Source organism: Heterocephalus glaber, unplaced genomic scaffold (assembly GCF_053883595.1).
Source record: "Heterocephalus glaber isolate CG9 unplaced genomic scaffold, H.glaber_assembly_v1.0 deba00001452, whole genome shotgun sequence".
Classification (NCBI taxonomy): domain Eukaryota; kingdom Metazoa; phylum Chordata; class Mammalia; order Rodentia; family Bathyergidae; genus Heterocephalus; species Heterocephalus glaber.
The window spans coordinates 14,642,312-14,666,929 of record NW_028258302.1 but is presented as its reverse complement, the minus strand read 5'-3'; the positions used below and the strand labels follow the sequence as shown (position 1 = coordinate 14,666,929).

The 24,618-nt window shown below is 41.9% G+C and overlaps 1 protein-coding gene and 1 non-coding gene across 2 annotated transcripts; both read left to right on the top strand.

Moving 5' to 3' along the window:
- Nucleotides 1-522: 522 nt before the first annotated feature.
- Nucleotides 523-24,207, top strand: Ppp1r8 (protein phosphatase 1 regulatory subunit 8). The gene is made up of 7 exons (XM_004850735.4): nucleotides 523-744; nucleotides 2,537-2,597; nucleotides 10,429-10,582; nucleotides 12,200-12,420; nucleotides 14,500-14,644; nucleotides 19,127-19,191; nucleotides 22,681-24,207. The coding sequence occupies exons 1-7, from the start codon at nucleotides 584-586 to the stop codon at nucleotides 23,032-23,034; spliced, it is 1,161 nt and encodes a 386-aa protein (XP_004850792.3). The 5' UTR covers nucleotides 523-583; the 3' UTR covers nucleotides 23,035-24,207.
- Nucleotides 5,359-5,524, top strand: LOC147827238 (small Cajal body-specific RNA 1). The gene has a single exon (XR_015452861.1).
- Nucleotides 24,208-24,618: the final 411 nt, after the last annotated feature.

The following is a 24,618-nucleotide window of genomic DNA, read 5'->3' as shown; positions in this document are numbered from 1 at the left end:
CTGCAGTCCCAATACTGCCTTGCACAGTTGTCACTATGACCAAAAATCAAGGGGCCACAACTTCACCATCTGGCCTATGCACAGTGAAGATCTGTACACCTGTCTTCAAACTGGATATGATCATAAGGAGAGTAGAGTAGTCGTAATGCACATAGCCCTCAGATTTTATATATATATTTGGTACCGGGGATCGAACTCGGGTCCTTATGCTTGCGAGGCAAGCAGTGGAACCACTGAGCTAAATCCCCGGCCCAAGGCCCAGATATTATAAAGGGTAGGTGAGTAGAATGCAGCTTTCCGGAGGAGGAGAGGGAGAGGAGAAACAGAATGAGTTAACTTCAATCCCCTGAGTTTTGGCCTCTAGTTTTTCTCTAGATTGAAGGCAAAAGGCTGACAGTGCAAACCCTGGGGAACCGTAGGGGAAGACTAACATCCCTCCCTACATGCTCCTTTTCCTCTGACACCTTTCAGGCAAGAAAAACCCTTAACCTCTGCAAGGTCCCAGAAGCCAACGCTGACTAAAAACCAGTTTAAAGTCAGCCGCGGAGCGCCAGTAGAGGCACCGCCCCGCAGGCATCTGTGCATGCACATGCGCGTGCGCAAAGGCTCCTGGGAAGCCGCCTCTTCTCCCGGTCTTCCAGTTTCCCGGCGTGCTTCGGGCCCGCCAAATGGGAGGGGGAGACTCAAGATGGCGGTAGCCGTGAACTCCGGCTCTAGCCTCCCGCTTTTCGACTGCCCGACCTGGTGAGTGGCGACGGGGCGGTCGGGACTGAGTGGCCTGGTTTTAGCTAGTCTGACCTGGAAGCGCAGCTCATTTTTCGCTTAAAGACCGTGGAATGGTTGAGGGAAAACTCCGCTGTGAGGGGCTGGGAGACGTGTGGAGAAGCTGGGAGCCTGGAGCCGGGGCCCAGAAATTGAGAAAGCTCGGAGTTGGGCGCTCAAAAGAACTCATTTAGGCAGCCGTTTGGGGGATCAGCTGCCCTGTGGGGTGCTTCGGGGCCTTGGCCCCGAACTTACCCCAACTCCTGACTGCCTGGTGCTCTCGCGGTGCACTGCGTCCCTGCTGCACGTCCCGAGCGCAAACAAGCCGGCTTCCCGACCCCAGTCCAACCTCAGAATCCTGCATCCCGCTCCCGTTGCCGCATGTCGCATGTGGTACTTGCCTGTCTCCGCAGACTAGTAGCTCCTTGAGGGCAGGGCTGGCGCTGACCTACCGCCTTATTCTCAATGACCAGCCTGAAGCCTGGCAAAATGGCATCAGTAGTTGTTGGAATAAACCCTTTGCATCTCTTAGGAAGTTCTTAGGAATAGTGGGATAATTTAATTCAGTCTTTGAGTAGGCTACAAGATGAATAAGTATGAATTGACTTGCAGGGAGATGCATCCTAGTTAGAGCTTCTGCTATTAACAGTCTATTAACATGTAACTTGTCTCTGTCTCCCATTATATTAAGATCTTCAAGGGCAAAGACCGTTGTATCTTTGTATTCTCTGCTTCTCCCCCTGAGCCGGGCAGGCGCATATTAGGAGTTTGGAAAGTATGTTTTGGATAAACATTCCTTTCCCTGTTTCTGGGCTAAATGAGCTTTTGTCCAATGCACTGCCACGGAAAGGTTGGAGCAGGATTGTGAGATAACTGTGTTGCATCTTCAGTTAGGATACATTTTTTTTTTCATGTGCAAATGTAGGGGCTGAAGCATCAAATAAGCAAACCTAGGAAACAAGTGTGGCTATTTTTAGGGTTCCTTTACACTTTTGTGACATAAAAATTGCTTCAGTTTACAAATTCTATGTCCAGTTTACTTCCTAGCTCAATCGGTTTCAAATTTAGGTCAGGACAGTAAACATAGGAAGAGACTCTTTGAGATCAACTACCGTTTCCCCAGATTCTGTTGGGTACCAGGCATATGTGTATCTTCCTTGAAAGATAAGCCAGAATATAGAGAGGTTTGCTTAATCATGCTGTTGTAGAGAGACCTGTTTAAGGAAAACATTCCTCCTGTATTCATTTGGGACATGATTTTGAGTTCCCCAGTTCCCTAATTATACATCTCTGATTTGTTTGTAAGAGGTTCAGGACCATCTCTTTGAAGTAGAGTTCACACCAAAACCTTCTGCTTATTTTGTGATGAGATTACTTTTGACCAGCCTAAAACACCAACTGGTTTTTTCTACCTTTATATAATATTGGGGTAGTAGCAAATTTAGATTTAAACTCCAGATGACCAGACTATCCCAACTATAGTACTTGCAAACATTATGCAGCTTTCTCTCAGAAGTGAGTATCCAGTTCAAATAATAGATTTCTTTGGTGCTTCTCTAAATACAGATCCACTAAAATCTGTTTTAGAGCAGTTGAATCCCTTGGGAAGTGTCAAACGTAGAAAAGAGCTATAATGGTGAAATAGATGACATTTCTGTGTGAACATGAACTAATTATAGGCTGATGGGAGAGCTGCAGTGTTGAATGGAACAATGATTGCAAATAACACTTATACACTCATTCTGAAAATGCTTTTTTCACTGTTCTTTCTCAGGGCAGGTAAACCCCCACCTGGTTTACATCTGGACGTAGTCAAAGGAGACAAACTAATTGAGGTATGGAAATACATATCTTCCCATTTTTCTCCCCATTCTAAAGTTTTTCCCAGTGACTCACTTTTCCACCCCCTCCAGTGCTTTGTTTTCTAGCAATGCTACTTTTGTTCATCCTGGTTTTTTTTCTATTAAAAGCTCATGATGATATAACACATTCAGGGCTCATATCTCCCATAGACACTCAGTTTTTTTGTGACTTCTCTCACCTTCCAAATGAAGAATTTTTAATAGGTCATGGTTTCATGGTCCCCACACTGGAAGCTCTTTAACTTGATGAATTTCCTCTCCAAGTATGTGGAATTGGTTCCATGGATGGCATAAGGTATGCAATACCTGATGAAAAAGAATTATGTAGATTGAGCTTGACTTTTAAGTTGCTTCTAAGAAATTTAAGTCTATCTCATTCAAGTATGGTAAACTAAGCCACTTACTCAAAAAAAATATTATAGTGGTAAAATTCATTCATTTATTGAAAACATTTATTGTGCTAGTCAACTCAGCAGAGGAGGTTACAACACAGGGCAAAACATGGTTCCTGTCCTCAAGTCATCCAATAGAGAGACAGAATTAAATAATTAAAATTGAAATAAATACTATAAAGGAAAAGTTTAGCAGAATTCCAGGTTTTATACAGTCCTTTAGAGTAAATACCATGTGAAATTTCAGGAGAACATGAATTTTTTTTTTTTTTTTGGTACTGGGGATCGAACTTGAGACCTTAAGCTTGCGAGGCAGGTGTGGGAACCACTGAACTAAATCCCCAGGCCGAGAACATGGATATTGATTAGCTATTACATTGTGTAAGTTTTTATTTATTTGTTTTGAGACAGGGTCTTGCTGTGTAGTCCAGGCTGGTCTTGGACTCACTGTGTAGCCCAGGCTGGACTCGAACTCATGGCAATCCTCTTGCCTCAGCCTCCTGAGTGCTGGGATTACAGGCATGTACTACTGTGCCTGGCTGGAGTTTTTATTCAGATTGTATTTTTCAGGGTTGTTTTGGGGTTTTTTTGTTTTTCGTTTTCTGAGACAGTGCCACTCTGTAGTTCAGGCTGGTCTTGAACTCACTATGTAGCCCAAGCTGAGCTTGAACTTGTAGTGATCCTTCTGCCTCAGCCTCCCAAGTGCTGGGAGTACAGGTGTGCACCACCACGCCGGGCTTTGTTTCTGTTTTTTAGGTACTAGGGATGGAACCCAGGGCTCTTTCCGAGTTTAGTTTATTTTTTGTTTGTTTGTTTTTTTGGTACCGGGGATTGAACTCGGGACCTTGTACTTGTGAGGCAGGTGGCGGCACCACTGAGCTAAATCCCTGGCTCTTTCTGAGTTTAAAACAAACAAAGAAACAAAACCCATATTGAATTATTTAGTTATCAAGAAATGAAAAAAAAAAAGAAATGAAGATTAAGCTCTCTGGTTGCTCAACTAGAATTTAGGTTCCAAGCTCTATTATTGAATGCAGTTTTTATTTGATGTATATAATAAAATTATTTGCATTATTGCTAGCTTGAAAAGCAAGTGAAATCTGCTAAAGGATCCCATGTAAACGTATTGTTGTCACTTTTAGGATGTTATAGAGATAACCAGGTATTTTGCAAAATATGAAGCCATGCATGAGTTATGATTCTCCTGTTATTAATTCAGGAGAATTCATTATGCTCTCCTTTTTAATTCATTATGCTCTCAGCTAATCACACAGAGCCCCTTTGTCACAGGTTCTCATTAAATCCAGAACCTTTCCATTGAGCTGTATCTCCAACCCCTTTATTTTTTAATTGTTTTTTGGTTTTTTGTACCGGGGATCAAACTCAGGACCTTGCACTTGCGAGGCAGGCAGTGGAACCACTGAGCTAAATCCCTGGCCCTATTTTTTAATTTTTTAACAGGATCTATCTAAGTTGGGATTCAAACTACCAGCCATCCCACTTCAGCCTCCCAAAGTGCTGGCATCACAGATGTGTGCCACTGTACCAGGCTGTGTTCTTTGACCTTAAAGATACTCAGAATATCAAGATTATTCAAGGAAGGGCCAGGGATTTAGCTCAGTGGTTTGACCACCTGCCTCACAAGTGGAAGGACCCGAGTTCAGTCCCTGGTACCAAAAAAAAAAAAGATTATTCAAGGAAGACCAGGCTTGGTGGCTCATGCCTCTAATCCTAGCACTTGGGAGGCTGAGGCAGGAGGATCACCATGAGTTTGAGGCCTGCCTGAACTATATAGCGAGACCTTGTCTCAAAAAAAAAAAAAGATTATTCAAGGGAATAATTTAAAATATTTGTAAAAACTCTTACTATAGATGGTTCCACAAATACAGAATAGTTGTTGTTAAATAGAACAGCATGAAGCTTGAAGACATGGAAATCTATTTCATTATTAGAATTTAATCTTTAGTTTGTAATAGGAAGAAACAGGCAAGGTGGCCTATCCTTAATAATAGCATCATGTTATTTTGTGAAAATTTTATATTTTCAAAGCACTCTAACTTGTCCAGCACTCCTCTGATTACTGCTTACCATTAGCTGGTAATGTTCTCTTTCAGTGTTCTGAGTGTGTGTAGTTACTACACAGTTGTCAGATTGCACACCTGAAACATCACTATATTGTTTTTCAGAGGAATAGACCTGAGAGGGATGTGTGTGTATGTGTGTGGTTTTTGCAGTGCTAAGGAATGAATCTAGGGCCTCAGGCATGCTAGGCAAATGCTGTACCACTGAGCTATATCCCCAGCCCAGTGTGCTTTTGTTCTTAAGGATTTAGACTTGATCAGCTGCACTTGATACTAACCAAGCTATCTATATCCTGGCCTTATATCAAAAGCTTGTGATATGTTGTGATAGTTGGGTTGAAGAAGTGCAATATTAAAACAGAAGCCATGAGATCATTAAGCCCATTGTGTAAAGATGCACTCTGAGTTATAACTCAAAGGCACAACTGAATAGTTGTATTAGCCTTAGCTAGTCAAGAAGTATAACCTTAAAAGTGACTATGGTGCCAGGCATGGTGGTGCATGCCTGTAATCCCAGCACTCTGGAGGCTGAGGCAGGAGGATTGCTGTGAGTTTGAGTCCAGCCTGGGCTACATCATAAGTTCAAGGTCAGCCTGAACTACATAGGGACATCCTGTCTCAAAAATCCAAAAAAGGCCTGGGGATTTAGCTCAGTGGTTTCGCCGCCTGCTGCGCAAGTGCAAGGACCCGAGTTCAATCCCTGGTACCAAAAAAAAAAAATAGTGACTATGGGAAGATCAATGCATTATTTTATTAACTTGTTAGCACATTTTCTGAATTTGAAGACATATTGTTTTCCACTAAAATTCTATAATTTTAACATTTCTTTAATTGGGATGCCTTTGTTAAGCCCTTTCTTTGTCTTTTTTTTTTTTTTTTGGTATCAGAGATTGAACTCAGGACCTTGCGCTTACGAAGCAGGTGGTGGAACCACTGAGCTAAATCCCCAGCCCCTTTCTTTGTCTTTTATTCCCTCAAATTCCTCAATCTCTGGTATAGCCCTGGTACCCTAGAATCATAGAAATCTGATCATTGTTATATTAGAATGTAAGAGCTGATGGTCTTATATATTCCTTGTCACCCAAATTTAACACAAATTTAAGTTTGTGAAAACATAATCTGCATTTTAATATGAATGAGAAATGCAGTGAGATTCAGATTGAATAAATATTACCAAGAGAGGCATCCGTGGCCTGAAGCAGCACAGGCCTGCTCTGTAGCACATTAAGACAGTTTAGGTGGAGCCAGAAGGAAAAAATAAAAATAAATATTACCAAGAAAGCACAAGATGTTGAAATTTCAGGGCTGTCTTATAACTTGAAAGCAGTGTCGTATTTTTAACTGAAGTTTTAAAACTTAGGTCATTGCAAACATGCGGGTAACTGAGCTGCCAGGCTGTTAAGTCCTGGTGCTCTGTAATAGTTTGGGTCTGCAACAAGCTTTATCAGCACAGATGGGGACTGTTGTTCAGGTTTTCCCAGAGGTGACCCACATACCCAAGCTAGCTTGAACTGATTGAACCTTTAAGTTCAGCTTGAAAGAAACTGGGTAAGTGGTTATTTAAAGAAAAATTAAGTGTGACCCACAGTTCTTATTTGCTCTTTAAAATATGCCTTGCCATATGGTACATCTTTTGATGTAAGTGAAATGAGGAAAATACATAATGTAGTGGTTAAAAGAGCTTAGACTCTGAAGTCAAGGAAATCTGAATTTTTTTTTAAAATCTGAATTTTTAAACCCAGCCCACAGATAGCTCCATAAACTTGAGTCAGTTAATTAATTTCTTTATGCTTCAACTTTGTCACCTATAAAAATAGTAAGGATAGTTCCTACCTACCTCATTTGGTGGTTGTCCTCACATGAAATGACATAGCATAAAATTCATAGCACGGTGTATGACATATAAGTGCTCAGCAGTTTTTTTTGTTAGTACTGAGTCTCTTTGCATGAGGTGTGAGGACTAAAGCATAGGGGAGGATAGAGTAGCCTCCTGTGAGTTGAAGACCTACCCAGGGATAGAGGCATGTTGATTCCTAGCCTGTTACTAATTTGACTATTCTCAACTTTGTGCTGTCTTTTCACAGGGATTCCATTTTATTTTATTTGGTATCAGGGATCAAACTCAGGACCTTAGGCTTGCGAGGCAGGAGGTGAAACCACTGAGCTAAATCCCTGGCCCCTTCACAGGGATTTTAGAAAGTGAAGTATAGTGTGAAATGTGAACTAGAACTTAACATGACTTGTGTTTCAAGGAAAAAGACAGTGTATGTGGATGAAGGTTATTCTTTAAGTGACCAAACTAGATTATTAGATATAGCAATGGTGTAGACTGCAAGAAGTAGAAGTTTTAGTAATATTTTGCCTAGTCCTTCATCTATGACAGTCTGGTTACAACCAGACTGTGGCAAAGGCTTTATTGATCCAGAATTAAAAGAAATAAAAGGACAAGGTGGTGAGTTTTTCATAAAGCTAAATTCAGCTCAAAGAATGGTCTTTCGGTCTGGGTATGGTGGGACGTACCTCTAATCCTAGCACTTTGAGAAACTAAGTCAGGAGAAGATCACAGGTTCAAGCCCAGCCTAGGCAACTTAGCAAGACCCTTTGTGACAATAAAAAAAAGGCCTGGGGTTGCAGTTGAGTGCTGAGGCCCTGAGTTCAATCCCCAGTACTGTGGGGGAGGGGGAGTGATCCTTTGATCCTTCATCCTTGCTCTTCCTACTCATTTGTTGATAAAATGACCTTTCTTGTATAGAATGATGGTGATACTAATCTATGACAGGGGTTTTTTGTGTGTGTGGGTTTTTTGTTTGTTTGTTTGTTGTTTTATTTTTGAGCCAGGGTCTTGCTATGGCTTTGAATTCACTATGTAGTCCAGGCTGGCCTCGAACTTGTGGCAGTCCTCCTGCCTCAGCCCCCCAACTGCTAGGACGCAGGCATGCGCCACGACACCCAGCCTTGTGACAGTTTGTTTTGTTCTAATGTCCTGGTGCTCGGGGTATAGCATAGTGGTAGAGTGCTTACCTAGCAAGGCCCTGGGTTTGATCCCCAGCACTACCAAAACAGTTTCTCATTTAGGCAAAATGAAGAGTTAACACTCTTATGTCAAGCCCTTCTCCAGTTTTTAAGCAGCAATTTGCCGGCCTGTGAAAACCCCTATTCTGCTGTTATATTGAAGCATTTTATAGATTGTTCAGGGCTTTTTTAGGGGGGGTTGGTACTGGATGTGGAACCCAGAGCCTCATGCATGCTAGGCAAGTTCATCACTGAGCTATATTCCCTCATTTTCAGCATTTTTTACTGTTAGTCAGGGTCTTGCTGAGATGCTCATGTTTGCCTGGAGCTTATGATTCTCCCGCCTCAGCCTCCCAAGTAGCTGGCATTCTAGGCATGTACTACCACACTTAGAGATATCAGGTTTTTAATTTTTTTTTTCCTGCCAATACACAGTAACATCTGAAAACATTTGGCATTCTTTTAGAATCATTCCAGATCTGTGGCACCTTGTTTAGAATATTAGCATTGCAAGCCAGTCACACTTGAGTTTAAATCTCAGCTCTGTTGCTTAAACCTGCCAGACCACATTGGATGACTGACTTCATCTCTCTGAATCTATCCTCATCTTTAACAGTAAAGGTGATATGTGGTTCACAGTTTTTTTAGGGATTAGTTTAGATAAGATAGTGTTTAAAATGCCTGATATTCATAGCCCTTTGATAAATGTTAATCCCCCCCCCCCAAAAAAAAAAACCTGGAACGTCTGCCATACGAGGTAGCCCTGTGTTTGGACATAGTACACACTCAGAGTTAACTCAGGATAATACCTTTTTCTGCCAAAGTGAAATGAGACAATAAAGTTGGATTTGGGGCTGATGCATTGATGTCTAGTGTAATATCAGTTCTTGAGAATTCCAAATATATTTTGGGGCTATGGCTACATGATCAGAATACAGATAAATGTTTATGCTCCATTCCTTTTCCACCCAAGTAGTGATCTTCAGTAGAATGTATATTTTCTGAAAAGCAATCTTAATACTTCCTAGACACATTTTGTGCTTCTTATTTCCTGTTTGATCTGAAATTAAGAACTAACAAAACTAAATTTCTGGGCCAGGGATTTAGCTCAGTGGTTTCGCCGCCTGCTGCGCAAGCGCAAGGACCCAGGTTCGATCCCTAGTACCAAAAAAAAACTCCCCCCAAAACTCTTTAAATCTCCAGTAGAAAAAAGACAGCCACTCTTACTAGAATGCTTTATCTCATGGAGACAGGCCACTTACATCTATAAAATTAAGAAAAGTTATTTTCATACCAGCACTATATAGTTGAGCATCATATTTAGGAAGATTAATTGCCATCCATCCCCCAGAAATGTTAGTAAATTATAATCAGGAAAGAAGAATGAAGACACAGAGGTGTAGCTGGGTCTGTGTGTAGAGTATTTCTGAGGTCATCTGCATCTTCTGTCTGAGACAAGATGGTCAGCATCTTGAAAGGAGTGCTTGTAGAGTAGGCAAAGACTTTATTTTCCTGCTCAATAACCTGACCTTAGTTGGTCAACCAGTGTTCCTACAATGAAAGAGTTTTGTTTTGTTTTTTTGGTACCAGAGATCGAACTCGGGACCTTCCACTTGTGAGGCAGGTGGCAGAACCACTGAGCTAAATCCCTGGCCCTAATGAAAGAGTTTTTGCTGAACTTGGATGTGTCTGGTACCCTGTGGAAGTTTATCATTTAAGACATAGATCATATTCAGTTTTTGTAATAGAGCTGTTAATGTCCTTGAGGTGCCGGTAGGTGAACTAAGGGATCAAAATGGTTTTTCTTAATAGATTTTTGACCATTTGGAAATCACATGTAAGGAATGTGAAAGATTGTTGTCATTTGGTATCTAAATATAACTTATTAGACTCAGAAGACTGCTTAGGAATATACTCCAGGAAAGACTATGGGATCATTTCAGAAAACAAGTCCCTGAATGGATTTTATGTGCCCTAGGTATTTTTGTTTTTGTGTCTCTAGGATTGAACCTAGAGCCCTCATGGTGAGCTGTATCCCCAGCCCTTTTAATTTATTTTATTTTAAGACAAAGTCTTGCTAAGTAACAAAGTTCTACAGGCTGGGCTTGAAACTTGCAATCCTCCTGCCTTGGACTCTGAGAGTACTGGAATTACAGGCAAGTGCTACCATGCTTAGTTATAGTTTAAAAAGAACAAGAAAATTTTTTTTCTTCTTGGCAAGAAATTTTAATCTATTCAAGATCTTCTACTTATTTAATTGGAAGGTTTTTATGTGCACTATTGTGATAAAATTTCATATTTAATTTAATATTTATTTAGAAACTGATTATTGATGAGAAGAAGTATTACTTATTTGGGAGAAACCCTGATTTGTGTGACTTTACCATTGATCACCAGTCTTGCTCTCGGGTCCACGCTGCACTGGTTTACCACAAGCATTTGAAGAGAGTTTTCTTGATAGATCTCAACAGTAGTAAGTATCTCTCTCCCATTTTACATGTTGGTGATGGTCAGTATGAAAATGTTCTTTGGGTTCTTAGTTTGGAAAACTTGTTTTATTGCATGTCAAGAGAAAAAATATTTATATTTGATTTTCAAGTCAGGTCTTCACTATTTTGTGGTTTTCCTGAATTAATTGATAACTGTGGAAGGAAGAGGATTTGAGGGAGTACTCTCTTGAGGGAGGTACTAAGTATATCTAGAGAGCAAAACTGGCACCCTGGAATGAGGGAGTGTAAGTACTCAGGTATTTGGGGGCCATGATAATTGTGTTTCAGTTTAAGCAGAAGCCATGATTAACTCCATTGATGTACTAGAGCAGTTGTACAGTACATTTTAAAGATACTTGTTTGAGCGAATTTTAATCTACTATAGTTTCTTTCTCTCAGCTACCTTTTGCTTTGGCTATGAATTATATCAATTTTAATTTCAGGAACTCACTCCATAACAAGGTTTTAAACTTTGCCTAAGATAATTCACAGCTGTACAGTTGAGACTTAACTGTGTGGGCCCCTTAAGTTTGTTCATTTTGCCTATTTATAAATATAGTGTAAAATGCAAGGAAAAGGTCCTGCTTCCTGGCCTCATCACGTGCTAATCCTCTCTCCCAACAACACACACAGACACATACACCTCCCCAGTCTGCTTACATAAAGTACTTGGTGAACCTTGTTGTACAAGTCCTTATCTCTTCTCTCTATTTCACAAAATTCAGAATGCTGACATGGAAAAATGTTCAGAATCTCGTAGAATTTTGGCCTGCCTTGACATTGACAATGTAACTGTTTTGGTCAAGCTGCTTTCTTATCGTGAGGAAAACGTAAGCATAGTTGCCACCAGGTCAGCAATTTTTCTGTTCCTTAGACTTGGACCTGGAGAAGGCAGACAGCAATGCCCATCTCCTGCCTTGAGGGCATGGCTTCTGCTGGGTTGGAGCCAATTCTGCTGGACCCAGAATGGAGTTAAGCCTGTCTTAACAGCAGAGAACAGACAGTGGTGTTTCGTGCTTGGAGGAGCAAGATATCTGAAGATGTATAAGAAATCAACTGGGGGGCTGGGGATTTAGCTCAGTGGTGCCGCTCAGTGCCTTGCAAGCTCAATGTCCTGAATTCAATCCCCAGTACCCCCCTCCAAAAAAAAAATCATCTGAAGAGAGCCGACACACCTGTAATCCTAGCACTCTAGGAGGCTGAGGCAGGAGGATTGCTGTGAGTTTGCGGCCAGCCTGAGCTACGATAATGAGTTCAAGTACAGCCTGAACTATGTAGCAAAACCCTGCTCAAAAAAGAAAAAAAAAGTACAAAATAAAAAAAGAAAGAAAAGAAATCCACTGTATAAGAAATCCACCAGAGATACAAGGCTCAGTGAAGGAGTTTTCCTTCTCCCTGTAATATGTGACAGAGGGTGCAGTGGATCCAGTGCCATTTTTATTTTAAAAAGTTTGTTTTCTGGTCATAATTTTTCTATAACTTTAACAAAAAACCCAAACTTTTATTCAGGGAGGCTCTGACCTGAGAGAGAGGTAAAGACCTTTTAAAACTCATCCTGTTTTTGGTTTCTCCCCTTAATATTCTGATTTGGTTATTTCCAGCACATGGCACTTTCTTAGGTCACATTCGGTTGGAACCTCACAAGCCTCAGCAAATTCCCATCGACTCCACGGTCTCATTTGGTGCATCCACAAGGGCGTACACTCTCCGTGAGAAGCCTCAGACACTGCCATCAGCTGTGAAAGGAGATGAGAAGATGGGTGGAGAAGATGATGAACTCAAGGGCTTATTGGGGCTTCCAGAGGAGGAAACTGAGCTCGATGTAATTCTATGTCTATGTCATTGTTTTGTCTTTGGGGAAGCTGGTCCTTGTAGTGTGTTGCTGTTTTGTGTAGCTTGAAATGCCAAGAGGTTCTCTTGAGCCCAGTAATGAACCTTATGGCCAGCTATGCCTCCCTGCCACTAGAACGTTTTACTGGCTATTTAGAAGCCAAGGGTGGAAATTAACATTTTTCTGTCCTTATGACAGCTTAGAGCTATGTTGTCCAAATCAGTACCCATTAACCACATTTTAACTACTACTGTGTTCAGTAGTCACATGTAACTTGTAGATTCCATGTTGGATAGCACAAAGAAGAGAATACAGGCAGCCGTGCAGATCAGCATGTTCTGTATTCTCCAATTCAACCAACAGCAGATTGGAGATATTCGGGGAGAAAAAAATTACATTTATACAGAACACATACAGACTTTTTTGTCATTATGCCCTTAACTGTACAATGTAACAAATATTTACGTAGCATTTACATTGTACCAGTTATTAGAATTTAGAGAGAATTTAAAGTATATGGGATGATGTTTATAGGTTATATACATTTTACTTGAGGAACTTGAGCATCTTCATGTTTTGATATCCACAGGGAGTTCTGGAGCTGGTCCCCCTCAGGTGCTCAGGGAAGACTGCATTTGCACCAGTGCAGAAAACTCTGTTGGACAGCCAGCAAGACACTTGCAATCTTGTAGCTTTTTTGGTGCTGTCCAAACACCGGTAGTCTTCTAAATAGAACCAAACTGCTTCTAGATTGTTTTTGTTCAAATATATTTACTATTCCTCTATACCAAGACCACTTCCTAGCATTTAGGAAGAAAAGCACAATAGAAATCTTACAGTGTAGAATTCATTTTGTTCTTGGGCCAGGAATGTAGCTCAGCAAGCAAGGTAGCTTGGCAAGTGTGAGGCCTTGAGTTCGATTCCCAGTACCAAAAAAAAATCATTTTGTTCTGAAGAAGTGGCCTCATATTTAGGGATCTTCCTCCTCTTTTTTTTTTTTTTTTTGTGGTACTGGGGATCAAACTCAGGACCTTGGACTTGTGAGGCAGGCATGGTGCCACTGGGCTAAATCCCTGGCCCATATTTAGGGATCTTGTCTCTCCCCTCTAAGCTGCTTCCATGCTTCCCTGTCTTTTAGTTCAGTATGTTAGATCTTCTGGGTCTTCGTTCTGAGACATTCCAAAAGTCTCAAACTGCAATGCCAATTGAAATAAATTGAACAGATTGGGAAGAGGCAGGCAGCAGTATTAAGGCTGGGTTAATCATGGAGATAGATTGACGGTTATGAATAGAACTGAGGCCAGATATATGAAGGGAAATGACAAAAGATTAATGTTAAAAATAAGTGCATTTGGGTCGGGGATTTAGCTCAGTGCTTCCGCCACCTGCCTTGCAAGCACAAGGTCCCAAGTTTGATCCCTGGTACCAAAAAAAAAAAAGATTAAATAAATGAGAGTTCTAAAAGAGAAAAAAGTTGCACTGGCAATGACCTTAACAGTTATAAAGGAGAGAGTTCCTGAGAAAGAAGCAGCTAGTTGACCTTTTTCATCTCATTTAAAAGAATTCTTGGATTTCCTCCCTGTTACATTTCCTTTAATTCTTACATGAATGCATATAGTGTTCCTTCAAAAACAAACAGAGCCGGGAATTTAGCTCAGTGGTTCTGGTGCCTGCCTCGCAAGCGCAAGGTCCCAAGTTCGATCCCTGGTACCCAAAAAACAACCCCCCCCTAAAAAAAAAAAAAAAAAAAAACAACCACCACAACAAAAGCAACAGTACCTCAACTCCAGGCTGTTTGCCCAGGTGAGCTATTCTCACTCAAGGCCCTTTACCTTCTTTTGAATAGCACTCCTTCACTGGTCTGTGAAGATGTTCCATGTTCTTTTGAGTGAGACTTATTAGTGTTACCAATCTAAGAATAATATGAATCTCTCTAAATGCAGAAGAACTTCATCTGCCTTGCAGGCCAGAGTAAGCTCCTAATGCTTCCTGCCATTTATTTAGTAGTGTGTTCTTCATCAAATTCCCTGTGTACTGACCTCTGTCTTTCCTGTGTGAACCCTGGCCTAGAACCTGACAGAGTTTAACACTGCCCACAACAAGCGGATTTCTACCCTCACCATTGAGGAGGGAAATCTGGACATTCAGAGACCAAAGAGGAAGCGGAAGAACTCACGGGTGACTTTCAGTGAGGATGATGAGATCATCAATCCAGGTGAGATCTCTTCCTGGTTTCTTCTGATGAAAAAGTTATTATCTCGGAGTAGTGTGTGCAGCCTACAGGTCACTTGGAGTGTTTCTCAGCAAATGTTCAGATGGGAGAGGGGGCATTCATTTGAGGGGGGATACTTGTACAGTTCATCCACAGAGTACCCTTAACACTGAAGCATTATCCAGTTACAATGCAAAAGAGAAGGCTGAAAGAAAGCTCTGGGTTTACAAAGCAAGGTAGTGATTCTCCTCTGCTGACCCAGTATGTCTGTGTCATAGTGGAAGATTAAAGTTTAAGTATCTTCACCTTAAAAGAGAACATTGTCTTTATAGGGTTTTGACTATAGGACTGATAACTCCAAGGGTGGAGCACCTTCCTGCAACCACTAATCTCATTGAAGACTTGCCTTGCTTACAAATAAGTTTGGGAATGTCTGCAGGATAAGAGCATCCGTTTATAGGGCAGGCCACTAAATTTGCCACCTGTTGCATCAGTCAAGATTTACTGCCTGGTGTGGTGGCAAACACCTGTAATCCTAGCACTCAGGAGACTGAGGCAGGGGTATCACCATGAGTTCAAGGCCAGCTTGGGCTCCATAGTGAGTCCAAGGCCAGCCTGAACCACATAGTGAGACCCTATGTCCAATAGTCAACAATAAAAAAAGATTTTTTGGGCCAGGGATTTAACTCAGTGGTTCCGGCGCCTGCTTCACAAGCAAGCACAAGGTTCTGAGTTTGATCCCCAGTACCCCCCCCAAAAAATTTATTTACCAAGCTCATATTAAATCACAAGTGTGCTGGGAGATGGATGCGCGGAAGGTACGTGTAATTTATACAGTGATAGAATTCAAGAATTTTTAAAAAATAACTATGTTTGAGGGCCAGGGATTTAGCTCAGTGGTTTTGGCATCTGCCTCACAAGCGCAAGGTCCTGAGTTTGATCCCCAATACCAAAAAAATAAATAACTATGCTCGACAATAAATTTCAGTGGATGGAAATAATTGTTTCCCAAATTGAAATGCTAAACAACTTGTAAATCCTGAATTTAGGTTCAAAATCTCAATTATTTAAATGGAGATCTGCTCCACTGACAGACTATGGAAAGAAAAGACCTAGGGATTTTAGTTAATTGAAAATACGTTCTGAGTCATCAGGGGATGTAGAAACTAATCAAGTGCAATTCAAGTTTTAATTCATAGAAGACTGGTGGGGACAGTCACCCTACCAGTGTGTGTTCTGACCGGAACTCCCCACTTGCATTGCATAGTCCTGAGGGGAGTGAAGGCTCACAGTCATAGAAGACAAACCCCTGGGTGCTGGGGAGGCAAGGGAACCATGCTTGGGGAAAGAAGGGGGAAACATGGCCACGGTGGGCAGGAAGAAGAGAGCCAAAACCAGAGCCAGAAGGTACCAAGTGTATTACTCAGCATTTAAAAAAAAAAGTAGAAACTAACAAATCTCTGGCCTATATTTAGAAGAAGACTGAAAAAGATTCCTGTGAAAGAGATCAGGGCATTCATTCTACTGACTTACAAGTTCACTTTCTGATGGTGTGTGAGGTGGAATGGATTCCTTCTCAAACTAGTGAGTGCCCAAGGGAAGTTGTTCAGGCAGGGACTAGATGACCAGAGTTTCCATAAACTGGATCTTTTCCCCCCACTCCTAGTACTGAGGGACTGAAGCCACGGGCACATGATCATTAGCTACATCCTACCCATTTGAGACCAAGTTGCTCAGCCTGGCCTTGAGTTTGTGATCCTCCTGCTTCAGCTTCCTGAATGGCTAGGATTACAGAATTGTAGCTGGGATTATAGGTGTATGCCACTGTGCCTCACTTTAATTTTGTAATTTTTTTTTAATAAAAATAATTTAAAGCACAAACTGACATTTATTTCTAGTGTGCTTTTTTTTTCGGTACCAGGGATCGAATTTGGGACCTTGCGCTTGCAAGGCAGGTGATGGAACCACTGAGCTAAATCCCCAGCCCTAATTTTGTTTTTGTTTTTTTTGGTACCAGGGATCAAACTCGTCCTTGCACTTGTGCAGCAGGCAGCGAAACCACTGAGCTAAATCCCCGGCCCAAATTTTGTATTTTTAAGCAAGTTCCTGTATATTGATAAATAGCCAGGAGTTTTGAGTACTACTAGACTAGATAATCTCATACTCTCTTTCAGGAAGCAGGATCTGATTTGCTGGTTTTCTCTTCTTGAAAATGATGCCCTAGGGCTTTATTAAAGCAGTGTGTTCAGGCAAGATAGCATAGTGGTTAAGAGCAAGGGATTTGAAATCAGGAAGTCTGAATGATGTCCTTCCCCCTTTCCACTTAGTAGCTCTTTTTGCTTGACCAAGTGACTTAGCAGACTGCTGACTTCACAGGGCTGGCAGAAAGATTAAATGAGTTAATGTATGCAAAAATGCTTAAGATTAGTGTTCATTACTCAGTGAGCCCTTAAAAGTTGTTAGCCAGTATCACCATCTTATCTGCCTCATCCATGCAACCATTCCTGCACCAGAGAGAGTTAGCAAGGAGTTAGGGTTGGGTCTTTAGGAGCACAGATATCCTAGACCCATATATCCTTTCTCTTTAAGACTAGAATGTTGAGCGAGAAGGCGCAGAGGGTGTGGGCCCCCGGAGCAACTTAGCTCTGCTGCACAAAAGGGGGATGTCGCCCACTCCACTGGGGCCCCATTTCCCCTGTGCTTCATTTAACCTTCATCGCCCTTGCTGGAATGTGGTTGGAACAGTGTTTCTGAGAGGTGAGAGAAAAGATTGTGCCTTTTGAGAAACAGTATCTTTTTCCTAATGACCTGAGGTATCCATGTCATTAGGATATCCAGCCATTCAGTGAACAAAGATTGGTATACCTAGGTATAATCTTCAGGGGCATCTTAATATGTGAAAAGCTAGACTTACATAAACCAGGAACTAATTATTCAAATTAAAGATTTCATAGGAGTGCTTTTTTCAATAGCAAGCAACTTCAGTACATTCAAAACTATTTAACAAGTATTAGGGAACAAGGTTTCTCGTCTACCACAATATAAACTAAAGGAGGCTTGGAGTAGTTTTCCGTAGTAGTGATGAAAGGTCTGTTTCTGCCATTTCCACATGCTCAGCCTTTGGAGAGGAGACTATCCTAAGAGCACAGCCCATCCACCCCTTGATGCTCCAGGAATGCCATTTTCTTCTTTATTCCTTTTTTTTTTTTTGGTTCTGGGGATCGAACTCAGGACCTTGCGCTTGTGAGGCACACGGCAGAACCACTGAGCTAAATCCCCAGGCCCCTTTCTTCTTGATGTGCTTCTGTGTTTGTGACCTATCTGTCTCTGTTTCTGTGAACTCCTGAAAGACAGTGCAGTATCTTGCTCTTTATTTCCATGCCTTATGACCAGTGCATGAGGCTTGAGAGAGTGCTGTCTCCCTCCAGAATGAATGAACCCAGAGCTTTGTAGGGTACAGTGATATGTAAGTAAGCTGTGAAGAAGGAGCTGCTCTCTCACCCTCCCTAGGCAAGGAGGTCAGATCTTTGATTGTAAAAGCCTTGATTGTAAGCCAGATGTGGTGGTGCACACCTATAATCTCAGCACTGGTAGGCTGAGGCAGAAGGATCATAAGTTCAAATGCAGCCTGGGCAACTTTGTGACACCTCTGCCTCAAAATTTTAAAAAGTTGTGCCAGGCATGATAGCGGTAGCATGCACCTGTAATCCCAGCACTAGGGAGGCTGAGGCAGGAGGATTGTGGAGAGTTCGAGACGAGCCTGAACTACATATTGAGGCCCTGTCTCAAAAAAATTTTTGATTATATACATTTTAAAGCAGGGCACAATGGTGCACACCTGTAATTTCAGTTGCTGGGGATGTTGAGGAAGGAGGATATCAAGTTCAAGGCCAGCATGGGCAACTTAATGAGACTACATCTCAGAATAAAACAAAAAATATATAGTTAAGTTATTCAGGTCAAAAGGCCAGAGTAAGTTTAAAGCCCTGGGTTTGAGTCTTAAATCTGTTCTTTGCCAATAAACAGGTATTAGCAAGATGTAAAATATGTGACCTCTTGTCATTGTTTTATCAATAATGTGAGATTGGTAATTTTTAAACACCCCCCACCCCCACCCCAAGAGGAAATGTGTGGAATGGGAAAGAACATTGGGAAGGCAGCACAGTACTGTGGTCTGGAGTGCAGGCCTGTCTGGCTACTAGGACTCAATTCCTAGCTCCTGCTCTCCATCAGATGATTGGGCCTGTCTCTACTCTCCAAGCTGCAGCCTGTTTTCTGTCTATCTAATGTTGATTGCAGTAGAACTTAATCTTGTGGGGTTGTTGAGAGCATTTAGTACAGTGCCCAGTACTTGGTAAACATTTTCGGGGTTGGGTTTATTATTGGAATATGAGTCATTGTGTGTGTCTGGTTTTCAGTGAGCCCTGTACCCTTACTCCTCCAAATAGAGTACCAATCCAACTGTACCCTCATCTTTTTTTGCAGAGGATGTGGATCCCTCTGTTGGTCGCTTCCGGAACATGGTCCAAACTGCAGTGGTCCCAGTCAAGGTAGGAAGTACATTTTAACAGTATTTAAAATGCTGGGTTCAAAACCCAATTAGGGGTAGAGGTGTAGTTCAGTGGTAGAGTATGTGCTCAGCATGTGTGAGGCCCTCAGTTTGATCTCTGGCACCCCAAAATATAAACACCACCAACAGCATAACTACATTTTGGTGTATTTGGGTAGGTATTAAGTGAGTGCATAATTTTTTGTACCGGAGATCGAACTCAGGACCTTGTGCTTGCAAGGCAGCCACCAGAACCACTGAGCTAAATCCCCAGCCCATGAGTGCATAATTTTAAAACACATTCTGTGCTCCTCTCCATTTTTCATCTATGGAAACTGTTACTCTCCACCCCCTCATGTCTAGTGAATCCTGGAGTAGCACAGAAAGGCTTCAGGTGACCAACCAGCTTGATACAACATGTAAATTATGTGCTATGTAAATCTGTAAGTTTACCTTCCAGAAGAGTGCAGAAAGAGGCCCACCTTCCCTTCCTTTGGTCTTTTCCTTTTGACTCAAAATAAGCATCTAGGTGAGGGAGAAGCATGTGCAGCACTGCACATCTGTGGCTTTTGCCAAGCCATTATTTTGTGAACTGGAAAGGTACAGTTAGGAATGTCAGACTGGATCTAGATTAGATTTAAAGATAAGGTATGTTAGAGAACCAAGAAGTGGAAGTTACAGAGACACTCTTATTCCCAGCATGTGAAGGAACTTCCTGATGGGTGGAACTATCCAAAAGGGAACAAACTGCCCCTGGACATATAAGATCATAGTAAATCCCTGTTAATTACAGTATCCAGAAGTGACTGGAAACCAATACTGGCTGTAGTGGTGGCATTCGGGAAGCTAAGCCAGGAGGATTGGGAGTTTGAAGCCAGCCAGAGAGAAACCCTGTCTCCCCCCGCCGCCCCTCCCCCCAAAAAAGATTAGTTGAGCATGATTAGAGATGTTATAGGGAGTTTTAGTTTTAAGAAGTCTTTAGAATGATTTCATCCTTGATATCCATGAGGAATTGGTTCTGGGACCCCTTTGAATACCAGAGTCTATGGATGCTCCAGTCACCTATGTAAAATGGTGTAGTATTTGCATATAACCTCCACTTGTCCTCCAGTATACTTTAAATCATCTCTAGATTGCTAATAATACCTAATACAATGTAGATGCTATGTAAATAGTTGCTATGAGATTGATGGCAAGAAAAAAAGTCTGTACAGGGCCGGGGATTTAGCTCAGTGGTTTCACTGCCTGCTGTGCAAGCACAAGGACCCGAGTTCGATCCCCAGTACAAAAAAAAAAAAAAAAGAATCCGTACATATTTAGTGTAATTTTTTTCCAAATATTTATCTTCAATTGATTGAGTTCAAATTTGGAACCCATGTATATTAGAGTGAACTGACAAGATAAGTCAGAGTTCCTGCTTCATCTTTATTTAGTCAAACAGTAAAGGGTGAGAAGCATCTTTTATGAGCTCTAGTGCAGTATGAGAAGGTAGATTTATTTTTGCCTGCAGGGTGCCATAATATGTCACATTTCCCCCTGAGCTCTGTCTCCTTGTTCTTCCTTTGTAATCTGTTATTAAAGTACAAAGTCATGGGCCGGGGATTTAGCTCAGTGGTTCCGGTGCCTGCCTCAAAAGCGCAAGGTCCCGAGTTCAATCCCCGGTACCAAAATCAATCAATCAAAAGCTCAAATGTACAAAGTCAGGAGATAGCTTTGTCTTTTTTTTTTTTTTTTTTTTTTGGTACTGAGGATCGAACTCGGGACCTTGCGCTTGCGAGGCAGGCGCCGGAACCACTGAGCTAAATCCCCGGCCCAGCTTTGTTTTTTTTTCCCTTTGGTATAGTACTGAGACCTCATGCATGGTACACAATTGCTGTACCACTGAGCTAAATCCTCAGCCCTTTTAAATTTTTATTCTGGGACAGAGACTCTTAAATTACCCTGGCTGGCCTTGAACTTGAGATCTCTCTGCCTAAGCCTTCTGAGTGGCTTGGATTACAGGCATACACCACTACCACAGTTTTATTGTGATATAATTTATATACAATAAAATGCAAATGTTTAAGTGTATGGTTTGAGTTTTCATATGTGGATACACCTGGGGCATGGTGACTCACACCTGTGACACTGTGAGTTCAAGGCCAGCCTGGGCTACATAGTGACTTCAAGGCTAACATGGACTACATAACAAAACCCTGTTTCAAAAATAAAGCAAAACAAAACATATGGCTACACCTGTGTAATCACTATTATAATCAGGATATAGATTATATCTCTTTGAAGGAACCTCAGAAAGTTCCCTCATGTTCCATTGCAACCAATTTCCTCCAGTTCCGCCCCGGACCACTAGCAAACTACTGTCTTCACCACAGATTTGCTTTGCTCTCAGATTAATGTTTAGAAATTGGAAATGGAGCCAGGACTGGTCACACATGCCTAAACCCCATCTTCTCAGGAGGCTGAGGCAGGGGAATGCAAGTTTGAGTCCAGCCTGGGCTACTTAGCATGACTGTATCAAAATAAAGAAGTAAAAAGATCTTGGGAAGCCATTTGGCACTCCCTCTTTCAATCCCCAGTACTGCAAAAATAAAATAATAATGAGAAGAATTGGAGCCAGATGTGCTGGTGCATGCCTGTAATCACAGCTACTTGGGAGGCTAAGGTGGAAGGATCATAAATTTGAGTCTGCCTTAGGTAACATAGTGAGATCTTATCTCAGAAAAAGAAGTAAATAAAAATTGGGCATCCAGCTTTTGGGGGTAGAGTTACACTCCAACAGTCCCAGGAACTTAGAAAAGGGTCACTTGGGCCCAGGAGTTCAAAGCTGTAGTGTGCTGTGCACTAAGTTGGCATCAACACAGTGGCTTTCCAGGAGTGGAGGACCACCAGTTGCCTAAGGAAGGTAAACTAACCCTGATCAAAGGTCAGAACTCTGGAATAGCCACTGTAGTCCAGCCTCAACAATGTAGCAAGACCTTATCTTTTATATTAAAAAAAAAAGTTGGGTGTGTAGCTCAGTGGTAGGATGCTTTCCTGGCATGCACAGGGCCCTAGGTTCAGTCCCTAGCTCCAAAGAGAATCAGGTGCACAACATGGAAGTTTCAACTTTCTATATTCTCCCTCAAAATGAAAATAGCTGAAATATCACTTGTTTCTTAAATCATTGTGAGAGAGAGAAGTATGATCCAAGATGTAAAGAATAGCCATTTCAATTCCATAAATTTTACTTTATGTAGAGCTCAGAATACTGTCTTCATTTTTCTCATTTGACATAGAATGGTTAAAAACTTTATGGGAGTCAGTGTAATTTTCAGACCTCAGATTTCAGGACTGTGCAGTGGGTTGTCTGGGGAAAAGAACGGACTAGAAGATGAAGATCCTTCCCAAAGGCTATTTTTCTAAGACTAGGATGGAAAACAGAAACAAAAAAACTGCTCTTGTGCTTCCTCTTATCTCCTCTCCCTCTCTCCCCTGCCCTGGCAAACCACAGAAGAAGAGGGTGGAAGGCCCTGGCTCCCTGGGCCTGGAGGAATCAGGGAGCAGGCGCATACAGAACTTTGCCTTCAGTGGAGGACTCTACGGGGGCCTGCCCCCCACGCACAGTGAAGCGGGCTCCCAGCCACATGGCATCCACGGGACAGCACTCATCGGTGGCTTGCCCATGCCGTACCCGAACCTTGCCCCTGATGTGGACTTGACTCCTGTCGTGCCATCAGCAGTGAACATGAACCCCACACCAAACCCTGCAGTCTATAACCCTGAAGCTGTTAATGAACCCAAGAAGAAGAAATATGCAAAAGAGGCTTGGCCGGGCAAGAAGCCCACACCTTCCTTACTGATTTGATATTTTTGGTCATGGAGAAGGGTGGGATTGGGTGGGAGTGGGGTGGAAGGGTGATGAGGGAGCTAATGTACTAGGGAGAAAAACTTTCCACGTGTGCAGTATCTCTTTCAGAATGTCTCCTGGGGTCCTGACCATGTATATTAGACTGGGGTGGGCTGAAATACCCCATGAAGCTGTCTTCACAACACTGCTGGTGTAGAGAAAGATTTTGTAGGTTGTTTTAAGTAGACTGCTCTGGTTCTTTCCCAGCCTTCCATTGCCTCCTTCGTCCTTCTCCCTCTCTTTAGTATTTTTATGTGACGTTGCATAGCCCAGGTAGGATCCAGAGCTGTGGAGGTGGCAGTAGCCTCACCAGTCCTGGGGATCCAGCAACCTCATTTACATTTACTATCCTTGTAAATCTCATGGATCCCAGGTTGATCAAAAAGGGTTAGCATTCTAAAGTTAAGCTAAGGTTTAAACCCCAAAATGTTTTCTTGAGTCAGTGGTTTTTTGTTTGGTTGGGTTTTCTTTTTCTTTTCTTTTTTTGGTACCAGGGATCAAACTCAGGACCTTGTGTTTGCGAGGCAGGTGCAGTGCCACTGAGCTACATCCCTGGCCCAAATCAGTGGTTTTGAGGTCCAATAGTTAGGCTTTTCTTTTGTCCTTTCTGTTGGAATGAGAACACTTTGATTTCCCTTTGTCTATGACCAGTGCAGGTTTATAAAAGTTTTTAACTTGCAGTATTGTTTTAACTTTACCTGTTTTCTTGTCAAACTTGAGCACTTCATTTACCTAAGTTTCTTTCTCATTTAGTTCTAAAGTACTGTCCTCTCCTCTCTAAGCCATTACTTTCCTTTTTCAGTGTGTTATGAAGGCAATTTTTTTTTCAGGATATGACCAATTAGGGCGATTCAAATTAAAAAGAAAATATTTTACTTTGCAAGCAATTGATGTCTCTCAGAGGACATTTTTACCTGTTGGTTTGGAGGCTCTTCCCCCTCAGTTGAGAGCTTTGCTTCCTCAGAGCTCCAAGAGAAGACCTGGCTGACAAACAGGAGACCGAGGTAGGAAACATTGATACGAGCTTTGTACAGAGATTTGTACATTTGTGTAATAGGGCTTTTCATGCTTTATGTGTAGCTTTTTACCTGTAGCCTTTATTACATTGTAAATTAAATGTAACTTTTGTCATTCTGGTGCAGTCTTGAGTTCGTCGTCACCATCACTGATCATCAGGGAACTTTGTCAGACTCATGGCCATCGATCTTGGAGGTGATGCTTTATCCCCATTTTATTACCACAAAATGATGGCCCCTGATAAGTGTGGTAATTCTGATTAGAGGTTTTAGTCCCCAGATTGAGGCCTCACAAAGCAATGTGGGTTAAAAGGCACTTGTTGCCCCTATCAGAAGACAGAACAGGGAGGGGTCTCATAAGAAGACTGGGCATCAGGCATTTGCCTGGGGTAAGCCTAGTTTAAGCCTGGTCACCCACTCATATTTGTGCAGTACCACTCAGTGGCACAGGAGCAAAAGGAAATTGAAGTTGAGAGAATTTAGAGGGGCTTTCAGCAGGAGTTCTCATGGAATGATTGTGTCCTGC

Bases quoted from the DNA above. Each gene is read 5' to 3' on its own strand.
- Ppp1r8 (XM_004850735.4), top strand. From the start codon at position 584: ATGCACATGCGCGTGCGCAAAGGCTCCTGGGAAGCCGCCTCTTCTCCC. The intron at 14,645-19,126 runs GTGAGATCTCTT...CTTTTTTTGCAG, and splicing joins TGATGAGATCATCAATCCAG to AGGATGTGGATCCCTCTGTT. The intron at 19,192-22,680 runs GTAGGAAGTACA...GGCAAACCACAG, and splicing joins CTGCAGTGGTCCCAGTCAAG to AAGAAGAGGGTGGAAGGCCC.